At 40.9% G+C, this 17,842-nt stretch overlaps 1 protein-coding gene and 1 non-coding gene across 2 annotated transcripts in view; both read left to right on the forward strand.

The window, feature by feature from the left end:
• Nucleotides 1-15,442, forward strand: part of chd1l (chromodomain helicase DNA binding protein 1-like) — a 30,381-nt gene extending 14,939 nt beyond the window's left edge. The window contains exons 12-26 of the mRNA XM_046851676.1: nt 479-552; nt 1,958-2,068; nt 2,182-2,296; nt 3,238-3,379; nt 4,839-5,019; nt 5,105-5,250; nt 6,381-6,544; nt 7,956-8,158; nt 8,517-8,615; nt 8,704-8,774; nt 9,635-9,749; nt 9,937-10,045; nt 12,023-12,334; nt 13,148-13,229; nt 14,703-15,442. Coding sequence (XP_046707632.1) covers nt 479-552; nt 1,958-2,068; nt 2,182-2,296; nt 3,238-3,379; nt 4,839-5,019; nt 5,105-5,250; nt 6,381-6,544; nt 7,956-8,158; nt 8,517-8,615; nt 8,704-8,774; nt 9,635-9,749; nt 9,937-10,045; nt 12,023-12,334; nt 13,148-13,229; nt 14,703-14,822 — 2,044 coding nt within the window. The 3' untranslated portion in view covers nt 14,823-15,442. The remainder of the gene's footprint in view (nt 1-478; nt 553-1,957; nt 2,069-2,181; nt 2,297-3,237; nt 3,380-4,838; nt 5,020-5,104; nt 5,251-6,380; nt 6,545-7,955; nt 8,159-8,516; nt 8,616-8,703; nt 8,775-9,634; nt 9,750-9,936; nt 10,046-12,022; nt 12,335-13,147; nt 13,230-14,702) is intronic.
• Nucleotides 1,107-1,179, forward strand: trnag-ccc. The gene has a single exon. It is a non-coding gene; the product is annotated as a tRNA-Gly (tRNA).
• Nucleotides 15,443-17,842: the final 2,400 nt, after the last annotated feature.

A 17,842-nucleotide genomic window follows, 5' to 3' on the forward strand; every position in this document is an offset into this window, starting at 1 on the left:
CCAGAGCGCTCCAGAGTTTAGCGGTGGGGTGCGTCAGTAATAGTCGTCCGTGGGGAAACATGAAATGGTCTAAACGAATCAACAAATCATTTCAGGCTTAATAACAGCTGCAAATGAGACCAACGCGCAACAGCCAATCAGCTTTCTGTTTTGGATGTGAATCTGAAGTTTTAGAGAGTTTTAGGGCTTGGTTTATAAGGTCACAATGTATTCGTGTGCCCATTTTTGATGACGTGATATAGGTCTTAAATGTCATTCTTATAAAGGTCTTAAATTTGACTCGCAGAAACCCTGGTCTATCGTTAGACTAGCAAGGTACAGTATCAAAGGTTCTGTCTAGATTTAGAGGAAACAAGGACCCAAAACTGTTAAGAGACATATCTGGCAACCGTATATCAGGGTTTGTGTGATCTGTATACAGGCGGTGAGGACTAACAATACTAATGTCAATACATTTATATATGTTTGACTTCTTCAGCGGTCATCGAGTTCTGCTGTTTTCCCAAATGACCAGGATGTTGGACATCGTGCAGGACTACCTGGAGTACAGAGGTAACACACACACACACACACACACACACACACACACACACACACACACACACACACACACTTTGTCATAGCACATTATAACATGCATATTCACTACCACAGATCCTGCAGGCTTCATCAACTGCTCTATAGAGTTTCAGAAAAGTAAAAAAAAGTTTCTTTCTTTCTCATCTTTTTTTTCTCATATTTATTTTTTTTCCCATTTATTTTTTCTTTGTTTCCTTGTTTCTTTCTTGCTGAATAGAGTTCCAGAAAAGTCATCGAAAAGTGGAAACTGATCGTAGTAGTAGTAGTTAATTTACCGTAGTGTATAAACTATACAGAATATCAGTATGTGGCACGTGTACGTGTGCCGGTTCACGAGTGGAGGGCGGAGCATAAGCTGCTATGTTGCCTGCTGCGTGAAAATACTTTAACAGTTTTGTCATATCGCTATCGTTAGACCTTTTCCCCTTTTAATTATCGAGACACACCCACTATTAATTCATATTCACAAAGCTGGATTTCAGCAATTCTTAATCATTTCTAGTTATCATTTCTGCCACTGCTAACGGTCCCCTGGTGGTCTAGTGGTTAAGATACAGCGCTCCCACCGCTGCGACCCGGGTTCGATTCCCGGTCAGGGAACCATCCCCAGCCACTCTCAGTGCCGGTCCCAAGCCCGGATAAATTGGGGAGGGTTGCGTTAGGAAGGGCATCCAGCGTAAAAACGTGCCAAATCAAAACGTGCGGAGGATCCGCTGTGGCGACCCCTAACGGGAGAAGCCGAAAGAAAGTTTTATTTCTGCCACTGCTAATTAATATTCATGAGTTTGCTACTCACCCTGGGAACGTTAGAAGCATATTGCATTTTTTATTTAATTTTATTTTTTTGAATGAGTTGTTTGATTTTTTTTATTTTCTTGCAAATTTCTTCATCTTCAAAAGAGTACAGATTGAAGTTAGGTCCTGCACCCTACGTTCAGAACAGGAACGTGTTTCTGCGGACCTTTCACAACCTCAAATTCCACAGCGTTCTACATAAAAGCTGTCATAATGTGCAGATAGCTGTGGTACCTGAAGCCGTGAGAAAGTTCATTGGGACCGAGAATCTCGAGATCTCGAGATCTCGGCACGTTATCACTGAAACGAGGAGGAGAGAGATGAAGTGTGTGTGTGTGTGTGTGTGTGTGTGTGTGTGTGTGTGTGTGTGTGTGTGTGTGTGGTTTCACTCAGATTGTGTATAGTTGCATAACCCTGGCAGATTTTGTGCGACTGCAGGCTGCTCTTCTCACATGCTTTTGATCGAGAGAAGTAGCTGTGGTTGAAAAATTACATCCTGTTGTTTCTGTGTGTGTGTGTGTGTGTGTGTGTGTGTGTGTGTGTGTGTGTGTGTGTGTGTGTGTGAACTCTTATCGTCTCTCAGGTTACAGTTATGAACGTGTCGACGGCTCGGTGCGAAGAGAAGAGCGCAATTTGTCTATCAGAAACTTCAAAACCAAAGACATCTTCATCTTACTGCTCAGCACCAAAGCTGGTGGGTTTTATAATAAAAAGAGATCATCGCAGAATCACGGTCCAATTTACCCAAAATCCGTGCGTGTGTGTGTGTGTGTGTGTGTGTGTGTGTGTGTGTGTGTGTGTGTGTAGGTGGGGTTGGTTTAAACCTGACGGAAGCCGACACTGTAATTTTCCTAGACAACGATTTTAACCCCCAGAACGACCTGCAGGCTTTGTCTCGAGCTCACCGGATCGGCCAGACGAGGTAGTGCTGAGAAACATCACCATGTCTGACTCTGATCCAGAGCACTGACACTGGAGACTCCTTCCCTCAACCCTCCATACACACACCCCACCCACAACCCCCCTCCTCCTGAACACGCTGTTACCATAGAAACCATAGCGTTTTAACTTCACGCCTTCTGACCAATCAGAAACCAGCACCCGACAGCGCTGTGGTACACGTTAGATTCACTCTTTCATTTAGTCACATTCTTTTACCTCTTTCTTTCTTTCATTTTTCTTTCTTTCTTTCTTTCTTCTTTTTTGTTCTTTCCTACTTCATACTTTCTCATCTTTCTTTCTTTCTTTCTTTATTTCTTTCTTTCTTTCTCTCTCTCTTTCTCATCATTTTAGTTTTTCTTTCTTTCTTTAAATTTTTCACTTCCTTTGTTGCTCTGTTTTTTCTTTCTTTTTTCTTTATTCTTTATCATCTTTTTCCTCATAACTCTCTTGTCTTTCTTTCTGTCTAATCTTTTTTTCCTCATATTTCTTTTTCTTGTCTTTTTCCTCAATAATATTTTTCAGTCATTAATTTTCTCTTTCTTTCCTTCTCATCTTTTTATTCATAATTTTTTTCTTTTTTTTCATTCTTACTCATTGTCCTTTCTTTCGTTTGTTTTTTCTTTTGTTCGTCTTTCTTTCTTCTATTTTTTTCTCATACATGTACACATCTTTCTTGTTACTTTAGTTTCACTCTTCTGTGTTTATTTTGTGGTATAATTCCAGTTGTTACACCTGTAATATGTAGTATTGTGAATAAAAAGACAATAAAGCATGTGATTAATGAGGAACACTTCAGGATGTGGTGTTGGAGGAAAGTAACTTCAGCATGGTTGCAGTAATGCTGCGTTCTTCCACCACCTCGTCACTGATTATTTTCCTACACACATTTAGCTGTTTTTGACCCTCTGTTATGATGGACAGGCCAGTGAAAGTGATCAGGCTGTGTGGGAGGGACACGGTGGAGGAGATCATCTTATCTCGCGCTGCATCCAAACTCCGTCTCACCGACACTGTGATTGAGGAGGGACATTTCTCTCAGATGGACAACGCTAGTGATTTTGAGGTTTAGTTATATCTTTCACCTCTGTTTCTACCTGTACCATCACCTTCATCACTCCACCACTCCACCTCCATCACTCCACCACTCTACCTCCACCACTCCACCTCTACCTCCATCACTCCAACACTCCACCTCTACAACTCTACCCTAATCACTCCACCACTCCACCTCTACCTGCACCATTCCACCTCCATCACTCCAACACTCCACCTCTACAACTCTACCTCCATCACTCCACCACCACAACTCTACCTCCACCACCACAACTCTACCTTCACCACTACAACTCTACCTCCACCACCACAACTCTACCTCCACCACTACAACTCTACCTCCACCACTACAACTTTACCTCTACCACTCCACCTCTACCTCCACCACTCCACCTCTACCTCCACCACTACAACTCTACCTCCACCACTACAACTTTACCTCCATCACTCCACCTCTACCTCCACCACTCCACCTCTACCTCCACCACTACAACTCTACCTCCACCACCACAACTCTACCTCCACCACTACAACTCTACCTCCACCACTACAACTTTACCTCCACCACTCCACCACTACAACTCTACCTCCATCACGCCACCTCTATCACTACAACACTACAACTCTACCTCCATCACTCCACTACTACAACTCTACCTCCATCACTCCACCTCTACAACTCCACCTCCACCGCTCCACCTCTCCACCTCCACCACTTCAACTCTACCTCCACAACTCCACCTCCATCACTCTACCACTACAACTCTACCTCCACAACTCCACCTCCATCACTCCACCTCTACAACTCTACCTCCATCACTCCACCTCTACAACTCCACCTCCACCACTCTACCTCTCCACCTCCACCACTACAACTCTACCTCCATCACTCCACCTCCACAACTCCACCTCCATCACTCTACCACTACAACTCCACCTCCACCACTCCACCTCCAGCTCTACAACATTACCTACATCACTCCACCTCTACAACTCCACCTCCACCACTCCACCTCCACCTCTACAACATTACCTACATCACTCCACCTCTACAACTCCACCTCCACAACTCCACCTCCATCACTCTACCACTACAACTCCATCTCTACAACTCCACCTCCTCCACTCCACCTCCACCTCTACAACATTACCTACATCACTCCACCTCTACAACTCTACCTCCATCACTATTTTCACCACACCAAACACCACCTTCATCATGACCTTCACCATTCTGGTCTTTGAGGGTTAGTGAACCAGGCTGTTACACTTCACTGCAGGTGATTGATGCAGTGGGAAAATGTCCCACATGACCAGAACATCGGAATTAACTTTTCATTCGTTTGCATTCAGTTTAGACACGAAGCGTTATTTTCAGGCACAAATGTTATTTTTTTTTTTTCAGGATTGTCTTCAGTCACATCTTAAAGTGAGATTTTTATTATCTGAGTGTGTGTTTGTGTGGATAGTTAAAGGAAATCCTGACGTTTGGAACAAGCAGTCTGCTGGCCACAGATGAGAGTTTTGTTTTGGACGTGGACTTGGAGGAGAGCCTGGGTCGGTCCGAAAACGGCAAGTGGCTGATTGAAGAGAAAGAGGGGGAAGAGGAGAACATCACAGCTGCTGAGGATGAAGATAAGAACAGACCACGTAGGACACAGTAGTGCTTCTGACCAAGATCATTTCTGTACAGCTCTGTGATCTGGTCCATAGCGATTTTTTTCTTCCTCTTCAGATCGGATGTATTCCTTCGAGGGGATGGATTACTCCAAAGTTCCGAGCACCGAGGACAAGTATTGGATTGCATGCAGGTTGGCGGAGCAGTCAGCTGTCCAGGAAGACACTGAGACAGAAGGACACCACCTGCGCAGCAAAACCAGAGTGAGTCTCTTCAATTAAATCATTTTATTTAATTTATTCGTGCAAAAATTACAAAGTGCACTTAATAGGGCGGATAATAAGCACTTTTTAAGTTCTCCCACTTAAAAAGATGAGAGAGGCCTGTAATTTTCACCATAGGTACACTTCCACCATAATTTGCAAATAAATTCTTTAAAAATCAGACAATGTGATTTTCAGGTTTTTTTTTTTCTAATTTTGTCTCTCATAGTTGAAGTGTACCTATGATGAAAATTACAGGCCTCTTTTTAAGTGGGAGAACTTGCACAATTGGTGGCTGACTAAATACTTTTTTGCCATACTCTGTGTGTGTGTGTGTGTGTGTGTGTGTGTGTGTGTGTGTGTGTGTGTGTGTGTGTGTGTGTGTGTGTGTATATATATATAATATATCTGCGTAACAGTACACAAAAGTCACAGTTTGGTTCAATTGTTTGTCTTTTTTTAATAAATTCCCCATTTGGTTAAATAATATATAAAATAATATTTTATAAAAAAGAATAAATTAAATTAATGCCATTCACATTTTATAAAAAATAAATAAATATATATATATATAATATTTAAATATTAATATTATAATATTTTATTATTAATTCAATAATAAAATATTATAATATTAATATTAAAATATTATATATATATATATATATTATTTATTTTATTTTATTTTATTTTATTTTTTTTATTAAATAAATGGAAAAATGTTATAAAATGGTTTACATTTGTTGGACCCCAGGATTTTTTTCCCTCCAAGTGTTATTCTTGAAGCCACATCACTGGCGTTAGTTATGACCAGGAAGTGGCTGCGATTTCTCCCTTGCGCAAAACAACGTACTACAAACCGTATTTCCAGTACGGCGCGAGCAGCCACAGTGACACTGCGCTAACTCTAGTTTATTTTTTATACCCCTGCCATTGTTGTGTTTGTGTCCACGTTAATAATAATAATAATAAAAATGTGCGAAGGCAGAGACAAAAAAAGAATTGCAGTCCGCCACTTAATACGTTCCTGACGGAAACTCCGATTGTAACTATGTTCCGCACGTAAAAAGGATTGCAGTCCGTACACGCACTCATGCAATGATTAAAATCACTGCGTATTTGCCTTGTAGGCTTTATTCTGTGAAAGTTTACCCAGTACATCGCGAATAAAGAGGTGTCTGACTGAGTCCGAGCTGGAAGAGAGGCGCCGGAAGAAGGAGGAATCGTCTGCGAAGAGAGCCAGAGTGCTGGAAGAGAAGAAGAAGCAGCGTGAGGATCAAAAATACAAAAAGAAGTAAGAATCTGTTTAATGAAGTGTTTTGGTAAAACAACACAGCTGGTGTTTATTGTACACACTCTCTCTGTGTTTATATATATACACACACACACACACACATATCTATATACACACATGCACACTTCTCTTTCTACCTCTAGTGATTCCTAAACACGTCACGTGGCGAGGTTATAGGGTGCTGAGAGTGTTAAGAAGTTCTCCAGCGCAGTATTATAGCTTCAGATCTTCAGAATATGTGTTCTAACAACACGGCAACGTCATGAAAGCAGCGAGCGATTCTCATGTGAGGGTAAGCAGGAGTAGAGCATCTGGATGGATCAGGAGAGCAGAAAGGTTCAGGGTCTCTGGTATCTTATCAGGCGTGTATGGGTTGTAGGGTACACTGAGTTATGTGTGACCTCCACCACCTTCACCATTTGAACTTCGCCACCTTCACCACTCTACCTTCGCCACCTTCACCACTCTACCTTCGCCACCTTCACCACTCTACCTTCACCACTCTACCTTTGCCACCTTCACCACTCTACCTTTGCCACCTTCACCACTCTACCTTCGCCACCTTCACCACTCTACCTTCGTCACCTTCACCATTCTACCTTTACCACTCTACCTTCACCTCTACCTTCACCACCTTCACCACCTTCACCACTCTACCTTCACCACTCTACCTTCACCACTCTACCTTCGCCACCTTCACCACTCTACCTTCGCCACCTTCACCACTCTACCTTCGCCACCTTCACCATTCTACCTTTACCACTCTACCTTCACCTTCACCACTCTACCACCTTCACCACTCTACCTTTGTCACCTTCACCATTCTACCTTCACCACTCTACCTTCGCCACCTTCACCACTCTACCTTCACCACTCACCTTCACCACCACCTTCACCACTCTACCTTCACCACCTTCACCACTCTACCTTCACCACCTTCACCTTCACCACCTTCACCATTCTACCTTTACCACTCTACCTTCGCCACCTTCACCATTCTACCTTCACCACTCTACCGCCACCTTCACCACCTTTACCATTCTACCTTCACCACTCTACCACCTTCACCACTCTACCTTCACCACTCTACCTTCACCACTCTACCTTCACCACCTTCACCACTCTACCTTCACCACTCTACCTTCACCACTCTACCTTCACCATTCTACCTTCACCACTCTACCTTCACCACCTTCACCACTCTACCTGCACCACCTTCACCACTTTACCTTCAGCACTCTACCTTCACCACCTTCACCACTCTACCTTCACCACCATCACCACGTTACCTTCACCACTCTACCTTCACCACCATCACCACGTTACCTTCACCACTCTAAAAAATGGGAAATTTCACTGTGTGTGTGTGTGTGTGTGTGTGTGTGTGTGTGTGTGTGTGTGTGTGCCTCAGAATGGCCTGGTGGGAATCCTGTGGCTACAAATCATTGTGCCTGCCCTCTGCTGATTGTGAAAGTGAGGATGAGGATGTGGACGTCGAAGACCTCATCAATAGGAACTTAACAGACACGGACGACACGGAGATTAGTTACGTCCTCGGCGACGTGACTCATCCTAAGGCTAAAAGCGAGGACGCCATCATCGTTCACTGTGTGGGTACGTTATCCAAAAAATACAATAAATAAACTACTAAAATGACTGCTATCGTCATAGCAACGATGAGCCATCAGCGGAAACCTGAACTGTAAGTGTATGAAATATTTAGTCCTCTCCGCGAGACAAAAACCTGTCTGGGAACAAAACACTCAAGGTCACGTGGGAGTAGGAATACGAGGGTCACGATGCTGCATGGACCGAATTGCTCCACCCATTACTGATCATGATGCATCATGTCATACTTCTTACCCACAGCAAGTTATCCTGGAGTTTTACCCTGGAGTTTTTGTTAGCATTTCTCTGTTTCTGTGTGTGTGTGTGTGTGTGTGTGTGTGTGTGTGTGTGTGTGTGTGTGTAGACGATTCTGGACACTGGGGACGAGGCGGCTTGTTCACAGCTCTGGTTAGTCGATCGGATGAAGTGAAAAAGCAGTACGAACTGGCCGGAGACATGGAAGGTGAGTAAATGTATTCGATCCACCAGCATGGGAAAAGTGTAGGAGTTCTCCAGATGAAACACATCCATGAATCCGTTACACGTTGCAGATTTGGAGCTCGGGAGAGTGCTGATGTTTCCCATTGACGATAAGCAGTCCAGAGCGTGTGGGACAGACTACGTGAGTCATACTTCTACCAGTTCCTGTTTTTTACTCTCTCTCCAGTCTGTTTTGTGTGTGTGTGTGGGATAAAAAAAGTGTGCTACTCACTTTAGCTAAACTCTAAACCAAAACGTTTATAAGGCCAGGGTGGTATTAACGTGGAGTGATATAAGCCCCGCCCACCTCCTGTATAGGTAGGAATCTTTACATTTGTGGCGTTCGGCAGATGCCCGCATCCAGAGCGACTTACATTTATCTCATTGATACAACTGAGCAGGTATGGGGGTTAAGGGCCTTGCTCAGGGGCCCAGGAGTGGTAGCTTGGTAATCCCCAAAATACGATCCCAGCCTCTGCATGATTTCATAGAAATTTCATTCTTTTGAGAAAATTTAAACGAGTTTCAATAAAGATCTGCTTTCCATGGTTTGGAGTGGACGATCTCCTGCTATAGAGCTATTGAACACCTTTTGGGGTAAATGTGAACGCTGATCAAACCCCAGACCTCCTCACCTTCTCACCTACATCAGTTCCAGACTTTACTCACTGTATCTTCACAAAATCTCCACCAGCACATTCCAAAATCCAGTGGAACATCTTCACAGGAGAGTGGAGCACATATTGTGCATGTTACAGATATGTGACCTCTCATGATCAAACCACACCATGAGGTTATGTCCCTTTCAGAGCTTCATGAAGACACGCCCCTTCACGTGCTAATCAGACATAATTACATGGTCTCTTAATAAACTAATTATTACTAACTAAAAACAAAACCATCTTTGTTCTTTTGAGTTACATATAAAAACTATGTCTCCTCTTTTAAATATGACTCGTCTTCTCACCTCCGATCTTCTAATCCTTCATCATGTCACCGCAGCTGGCTCTGATCGTCTCCCAGAAGAGAGACAAAGACAACAACCTGTCAGGGATTCTCCTCAGCGCCCTGGACGAAGGGCTCAAGATGATCTCCAGAGTGGCCAAGCAGAAGAAAGGTAAAGGTTCTCATAAAATAAATCAAACCGGCATTATATTAGAGTTCAAAAATAACAACATGACAAAGTTTTTAGTGTCTCAGACCTGAAAGAAAATGTCTATGAATGAGATGTCCTATAGCCGTGTGCAAAAAGACATTCCGAAATCATGTTTATTGGGTTCTTCTATATTTTTTTTCTTATCCAGCAAGTGTCCACCTTCCACGAATCGGCCACGACACCAAAGGCTTCAACTGGTACGGCACTGAGAGACTGATACGCAAGCACTTAGCTTCCCGAGGCGTTCCTACCTTCATGTATCCTTTCATATGGATTTGTAAGACAGATGTGATATATATATATATATATATATATATATATATATATATATATATATATATATATATATATATATATATATATATATATATATATACAGTAAGGAAAATAAGTATTTGAACACCCTGCTATTTTGCAAGTTTTCCCACTTAGAAATCATGGAGGGGTCTGAAATTGTCATCGTAGGTGCATGTCCACTGTGAGAGACATAATCTAAAAAAAAAATCCAGAAATCACAATGTATGATTTTTTAACTATTTATTTGTATGATACAGCTGCAAATAAGTATTTGAACACCTGAGAAAGTCAATGTTAATATTTGGTACAGTAGCCTTTGTTTGCAATTACAGAGGTCAAACGTTTCCTGTAGTTTTTCACCAGGTTTGTACACACTGCAGGAGGGATTTTGGCCCACTCCTCCACACAGATCTTCTCTAGATCAGTCAGGTTTCTGGCCTGTCACTGAGAAACATGGAGTTTGAGCTCCCTCCAAAGATTCTCTATTGGGTTTAGGTCTGAGACTGGCTAGGCCACGCCAGAACCTTGATATGCTTCTTACAGAGCCACTCCTTGGTTATCCTGGCTGTGTGCTTCGGGTCATTGTCATGTTGGAAGACCCAGCCTCGACCCATCTTCAATGCTCTAACTGAGGGAAGGAGGTTGTTCCCCAAAATCTCACAATACATGGCCCCGGTCATCCTCTCCTTAATACAGTGCAGTCGCCCTGTCCCATGGGCAGAAAAACACCCCCAAAGCATGATGCTACCACCCCATGCTTCACAGTAGGGATGGTGTTCTTGGATGGTACTCATCATTCTTCTTTCTCCAAACACGTTTAGTGGAATTATGACCCAAAAGTTCTATTTTGGTCTCATCTGACCACATGACTTTCTCCCATGACTCCTCTGGATCATCCAAATGGTCATTGTCAAACTTAAGACGTGCCTGGACATGTGCTGGTTTAAGCAGGGGAACCTTCCGTGCCATGCATGATTTCAAACCATGACGTCTTAGTGTATTACCAACAGTAACCTTGGATACGGTGGTCCCAGCTCTTTTCAGGTCATTGACCAGCTCTTCCCGTGTAGTTCTGGGCTGATTTCTCATCTTCCTTATGATCATTGAGACCCCACGAGGTGAGATCTTGCATGGAGCCCCAGTCCGAGGGAGATTGACAGTCATGTTTAGCTTCTTCCATTTTCTAATGATTGCTCCAACAGTGGACCTTTTTCACCAAGCTGCTTGGCAATTTCCCCGTAGTCCTTTCCAGCCTTGTGGAGGTGTACAATTTTGTCTCTAGTGTCTTTGGACAGCTCTTTGGTCTTTGCCATGTTAGTAGTTGGATTCTTACTGATTGTATGGGGTGGACAGGTGTCTTTATGCAGCTAACGACCTCAAACAGGTGCATCTAATTTAGGATAATAAATGTAGTGGAGGTGGACATTTTAAAGGCAGACTAACAGGTCTTTGAGGTTTAGAATTCTAGCTGATAGACAAGTGTTCAAATACTTATTTGCAGCTGTATCATACAAATAAATAGTTTAAAAATCATATATTGTGATTTCTGGATTTTTTTTTTTTTAGATTAGGTCTCTCACAGTGGACATGCACCTACAATGACAATTTCAGACCCCTCCATGATTCCTAAATGATTTCTATATAAATATATACACACACACTGTATATATCAGCGGTGTAACAGTACACAGGGGTGTGTGTGTGTTTGTTACATATAATATTTAAGTATCTAAAGATATGTTCTACTTGACTGTTCTACTTGTTTCAGCATAACAAATTTCCGCATTTCCACACACAACAGTTGTTCTTTTATTGATGAACACATGGGGAGGTGGTATCAAGCTCCACCCCTTTCTCGATACCTTTATGCCTCCACCAGAACTTTACCATGTATCTAGCCAACTATTGCTTGTGTTCATCCTTAAATTCCATATTAGATACTACTTCAAGCGTGCAGACTCGCACTCCAGCCCCTGGTCTTCGTCTTCGTCTGGGAGCTCCCCGATCGCGTCTACCTCACGTGACGCCTCAGGACTCCCTGCCCCAGCACCCGTCTCTCCCGGCTCCTCGGGTTCTCTCGACCCTCCAGGTCCGTCTGGAGTGCAACCCAAAGGTTCTCGAGAAAGTTCTAGCTCATCAGGGCAGGGTGGAAGAGCTCCAGGTTTGCCCGAGTTCATGCGAGGGGTCCACGTGCACTTCTACAACATGGAGGCGACGGAGAGAAAGAAACTCGCACGCCACCTCATTGCATATCCTTGATTTTCATTGAGAAGAAGCGGAAAAAACGCTCGCATTTTCTCTTCACAGGCGGAGTTTTCCGGTCGTTCCGCAGCACGCAGATGTTTCACGCGTAGCTGCTTTCATTACAGCGGAACAGGTTTAAAACAGGCCGAGTGGCCTTTAGCACAGTTCCAGCTGTTAACGGAATATTTTGCTGTTATGTAACAACGTCCTTTGAAAAAAGATTTCGCATCTCGTACAGACGGCTCAGACTCGTGCAGACGACTCAGCAAAACATGAGCCAATAACGTGATATGGAAAAAACGACTTAAACATTTTTTTACGGTATCAAAGACGAAAGCTGGGTACAGGCTGAGAGCAAACCGAGGGCGCAAACAGAAGTGTGGTGAAGTATTCGCTCGGTGGTTTAGATGACATCTGATTAGAAGATCCTCTGGAGAAGAAGAGGGCAAAGATTATCTACTATACTGCTTGCTCAGATCTTTTCAAGGTAAGTGGTAGAGTAGTGGTTGAGAGATCAGATTTCAGTTCGAGAGGTTGTGAGTTCTTTGAGCAAGGCCCTTAATCTAAGTGAAAGTAGACAGGGGCAACCGGATTGAGATCTCTGACTCCTGGCCGAAAGGTTATGAGTTCAAGTCCCAACACTGCCAAGCTACCTATGCTGGGCCCTTGAGCAAGGCCCCTAAAACTGTAAAATAGGATATCTGTAAATCGCTCTGGATGAGGGCGTCCGCCATAAATGTAAAATCTTTTGGAAATCTTCTATCTAGGCAGCGATAAGAACCTTCTCTCTACACTTTTCTCCTTAACCACCTTTGCACGTATGATGGAGATGAGGAGGACCTCATGAGCCGCATGGTTACTCACGTCGTGGCAGAGGTGGAAAATCCAGTTCATATACAGGTACGAAGTTTTCTGCATCTGGGCAAAAAAAACACAATTTCACTAAAATGACTCGAACGTTTTTTTTTGTATTTTCATTTTCATTGCACTTTACAAGTAGTAACGAACCTGAACTGCTGCTTCTTTTAATATGAATTAATGTTCATATTTATTGACTGTAATTTTTTTTCTATCAACACACAGTGCATTAAATAATCAACTACTGCATTAACCGGAGCATTAAGGCAACACTTTATTGAACCCGTTTGTGTTCGTTAACCAGCAAAACTCCAGGTCCAGAGACCAGAGTTTAACATTTTGGAGCATGTCCACCTTTTAATATTTGCTCGTTTACATCGATTTTAATTCATTTGATCAACATTTCACTAACGAGCACCACTTAAAACAGTACATCCGTTTACTTGTACTATACGGGCAAAAGTTTGTGGACACCTGCCTATAGGACTGGTGTTATATATATATATATATATATATATATATATATATATATATATATATATATATATATATATATATATATATATATATATATACAGTACAGACCAAAAGTTTGGACACCTGCTCATTCAAAGAGTTTTCTTTATTTTCATGACTATGAAAATTGTAGATTCACACTGAAGGCATCAAAACTATGAATTAACACATGTGGAATTATATACATAACAAAAAAGTGAACTGAAAATATGTCATATTGTAGGTTCTTCAAAGTAGGCATCAAGGGAATGCCAAGAGTGTGCAAAGCAGTAATCAAAGCAAAAGGTGGCTACTTTGAAGAACCTACAATATGACATATTTTCAGTTGTTTCACACTTTTTTGTTATGTATATAATTCCATATGTGTTAATTCATAGTTTTGATGCCTTCAGTGTGAATCTACACTTTTCATAGTCATGAAAATAAAGAAAACTCTTTGAATGAGAAGGTGTGTCCAAACTTTTGGTCTGTACTGTGTGTATATATATATATATATTATTATTATTATTTTTTTTTTTTTACATCCAATTCCACATTTAGTCCCAGTTCCACTAGATTCTGGAGGGTTCTTGTGGAAATGTTCATTTAGCCATAAGGTGGTCCTGATGTAGGTGAGGTTAGGGGGTCTTGGGTGCAGTCAGTGTTCCAGTTCATCCCAGAATAGAATATAATTAAATAGAATAGAATGAAATAAAATAAAATAAAATTGAATGAAATCAAATATAATGGGATGGAATAAAATAGAATTGAATGGAATAAAATGGAATGGAAAAAGTAAATCTTTGGGTGCTGGAGAAGATTAGACTCAAAGTATAATATTAAAATTAAAGGGTGTCAATAATTACGAGAACAGGCTTGATCATATGAACAGTTAAATACTGGTTTAAATTAATGTAAAGACATTTTCCTCAGATTTTATCATTAAAGATGCACTTATTTACTGATCAAGGGTGCCAATATTTATGCTGCAGGCGTTGTTTGTGTTTGCTCTCTCTGCAGGACTTACAGGAAATGAGTCAGCAGTATCCTCAGGCCATCCTCGTGAAGAAGAAGTGGCTCGAGTCGTGTTTCGCCAACCAGAGAAAAGTCGCCGTTTCCAAGTTTCTTCACCGTTTCTGATCTGTTCCTCGTTCAGTTTTAGGAATGAGTTTTTACTCTAATGGAAAAGTTCAGCCGATACTTGAAAAAGCGTTCGATGTGTTTCAGGCAGGAGAAAATGAAATCGAATATATATTTATTTCTCTTTTTTCTTTTGGTTCATTTGATTCACACCTGAAGGTTAAAAAAAAGTTTTAAACACACTATACCACTATACAGCCAAAAGTTTGTGGACACCTGACTGTCAGATTGGTACCTGCTTAGTTTTTGAATGTTCAGACCCATTATGATGTCCCAGTGCACAATGCTGTGGAGCTGTTGAACACCTGTGGGATGAATGTGAACGTTGACTGCACCCCAGGCCTCCTCACCTCACCTACATCACCACATGACTTTAATTACACCCTTGTGGCTGAACAGACCTCCATGAAATCTATTGGAACGTCTTCCCAGAAGATTGGAGCACATCGTAAGAGCAAATGTAGACTGGGAAGATCATAAAGATACCAATCTTGTTCTCAGGTGTCCACAGACTTTTGGTCTATGCACTGTTTGTTTACAGGTTTTTAATAGCTTGTGGTTGTAATTGGTGTTTTCATTGTTGAATAAAAGCGAGAGTTAAAACCGACAAAAGGGAAAAACTTGAGAGGCTCAAGAACTGTTTCTGTTGGAAGCCGTTATTTGTGTAGGTACGAATCCCGGTTGTGGATCTGCAGATTGAAAATCCTCCTGTAATTGTGGTGTGTTTGTGTATTTTTTCATTCGATCGAAAAAACAAAAACAAATAGGTATTAAACACCAAGAGTCTCGTTTTCATTCTTAAAAATTTTTTTGCGAGAACTCGACGATGCCTGAAGAAGTAAAAAAAAAAATTAAGAAGAAATAAAAAACACCAAAAGGCATTTCAGGATGTTTAGGAATTTCATCCCATTATTTGTTTTATCCCTCATAAGCAGCAGTGAGGAAAAAACAAACTCCCTGAGACTTCATGAGAAAGAAACCTTAAGAGGAACCAGACCAGCCCATTCCACATTAAATTAATCTCCATTATTACTGGAAGATGTTCCACTAGATTTTGTATGGAGATTCATTCAGCCATAAGGGTGTTGGAAAGAAATCAGGTTCTGATGTAGGTAAGGAGGCCAGTGGTGCAGGAGATCTTCCAGTCCAACCCATTTAAAGCAGATCTTCATGCTGTTCAAGGAAAAAAAATAATTGCAACGAATCCTGTGGTTTGTAGGAGAAGCACATAAATTTGGTCAGATTCCCAATTCTTTTGTCCATATAGTGAATTAATTTTATCTTCACGATTCTTAAGTGGAATCATCCACATGATTCTGTCGGCCGGAGAACATTCTAAGCACCAGCGAGTGGTTTCCAATTTATGAGGAGTCCATCGAACTTTAGCCTTCTAACCTGATTGAGGGTCTGTGCCTTGCATATCAATATGAGGGTGAAAAACGTATGCAAACGAGGCTACAGATGCAGAACATCAAAGTTACAGATGTTAAAGTAAAAGTGATTGATTTATTTGCACAAAATGAAACTCATGTATAAACTCCTGTAGGACATGCTCTCTCTCTCTCTCATTCTCTCATTCTCTTGTTCTCTCTCTCTTTCTCTCGTTCTCTCTCTCAGCTGCTGCTGTTCCACGTCTCATTCGTGCGCTGATGCTGCTGCTTTTCTTTAACCTCCTTTTTCCATCTGACTCGAACTTTAAACTCGAACTGTTGCAACCTCAGCGTCTTTAAACCGTGTCTCTTTATCGTTCAAACTCGCTGCTTCTGCATTTTTCTGTCCTACTTTTGGGTTGTTGCAGTTTCCGGAACTAGAGATCTGAGATCTTCAAGACTTTGTTAGGTGTTTCAGCAGCACACACAGTGGAACAGCGACAAACCATGGGGTTCAAATTCTCACAACACACAAAACTTACACAAACCACTGCACAAGTATTAGGAAGTAATAACGGGAAATAATAAGTATCTAAGGAATAATAATGTAATAATAACTGAGTGATCGTGGTTAATAATGAGTAGTAAAGGTGTAATAAGAGGTAATGATGAGTAAGAAAAGGGTAATAATGTGAAATAAGTACTGAGTTGTTAAAAAGTAATTACTACTAATATGTAATGGTAGTTATGGGTAGTTAAAGGGGTAATAAGGAGTAGTAATGAGTAGTTAAAGAGTAATAATGAGTAGTTAAAGAGTAATAATGAGTAAAGGGGGAATAATGTGTAGTAAAGGTGTAATAAGAGGTAATGACGAGTAATATAATGGATAATAGTAGTTTAGAAATAATAATTACTACTAATAAGTAATGTTAATTATGGGTAGTTAAAGGGGTAATAAGGCGTAATAATGAGTAGTTAAGGAGTAAAGATTAGTAAGAATTGTTAATAATGGGTAATAAGTAGTTGAGGAGTAATGAGTAAGAAAAGGGTAATGTGAAATAAGTAATGAGTTGTTAAGAAGTAACTTATTACTACTAATATGTAGTTATAGGTAGTTAAAAGGGTAATAATGGGCAGTAATGAGTAGTTAAAGAGTAATAATGAGTTATAATTACTGATGAGTAATAAGTAGTTTAGGAGTAATAATGAGTAATGAGTAATATAATGGATAATAGTAGTTAAGGAGTAATAATTACTAATAAGTAATGGTAATTATGGGTAGTTAAAGGGGTAATAACGCATAATAATGAGTAGTTAAGGAGTAATAATTGGTGATAATTGTTAATAATGGGTATTAAGTAGTTTAGGAGTAATGATGAGTAAAGGCAATAATGAATAGTATAAGGGGGAATAATGTGTAATATGAGAAATAATGAGCAGTAAAGGTGTAATAAGAGGTAATGATGAGTAATAAAAGGGTAATAATGTGAAATAAGTAATGGTAGTTATGGGTAGTTAAAGAGTAATAATGAGTTATAATTAGTGATGGTAATAAGTAGTTTAGGAGTAATGATGAGGCAATAATGTGTAGTAAAGGTGTAATAAAAGGTAATGATGGGTAATAATGTGAAATAAGTAATGAGTTAATAA

This window comes from Silurus meridionalis, chromosome 1 (assembly GCF_014805685.1).
Source record: "Silurus meridionalis isolate SWU-2019-XX chromosome 1, ASM1480568v1, whole genome shotgun sequence".
Taxonomy (NCBI): domain Eukaryota; kingdom Metazoa; phylum Chordata; class Actinopteri; order Siluriformes; family Siluridae; genus Silurus; species Silurus meridionalis.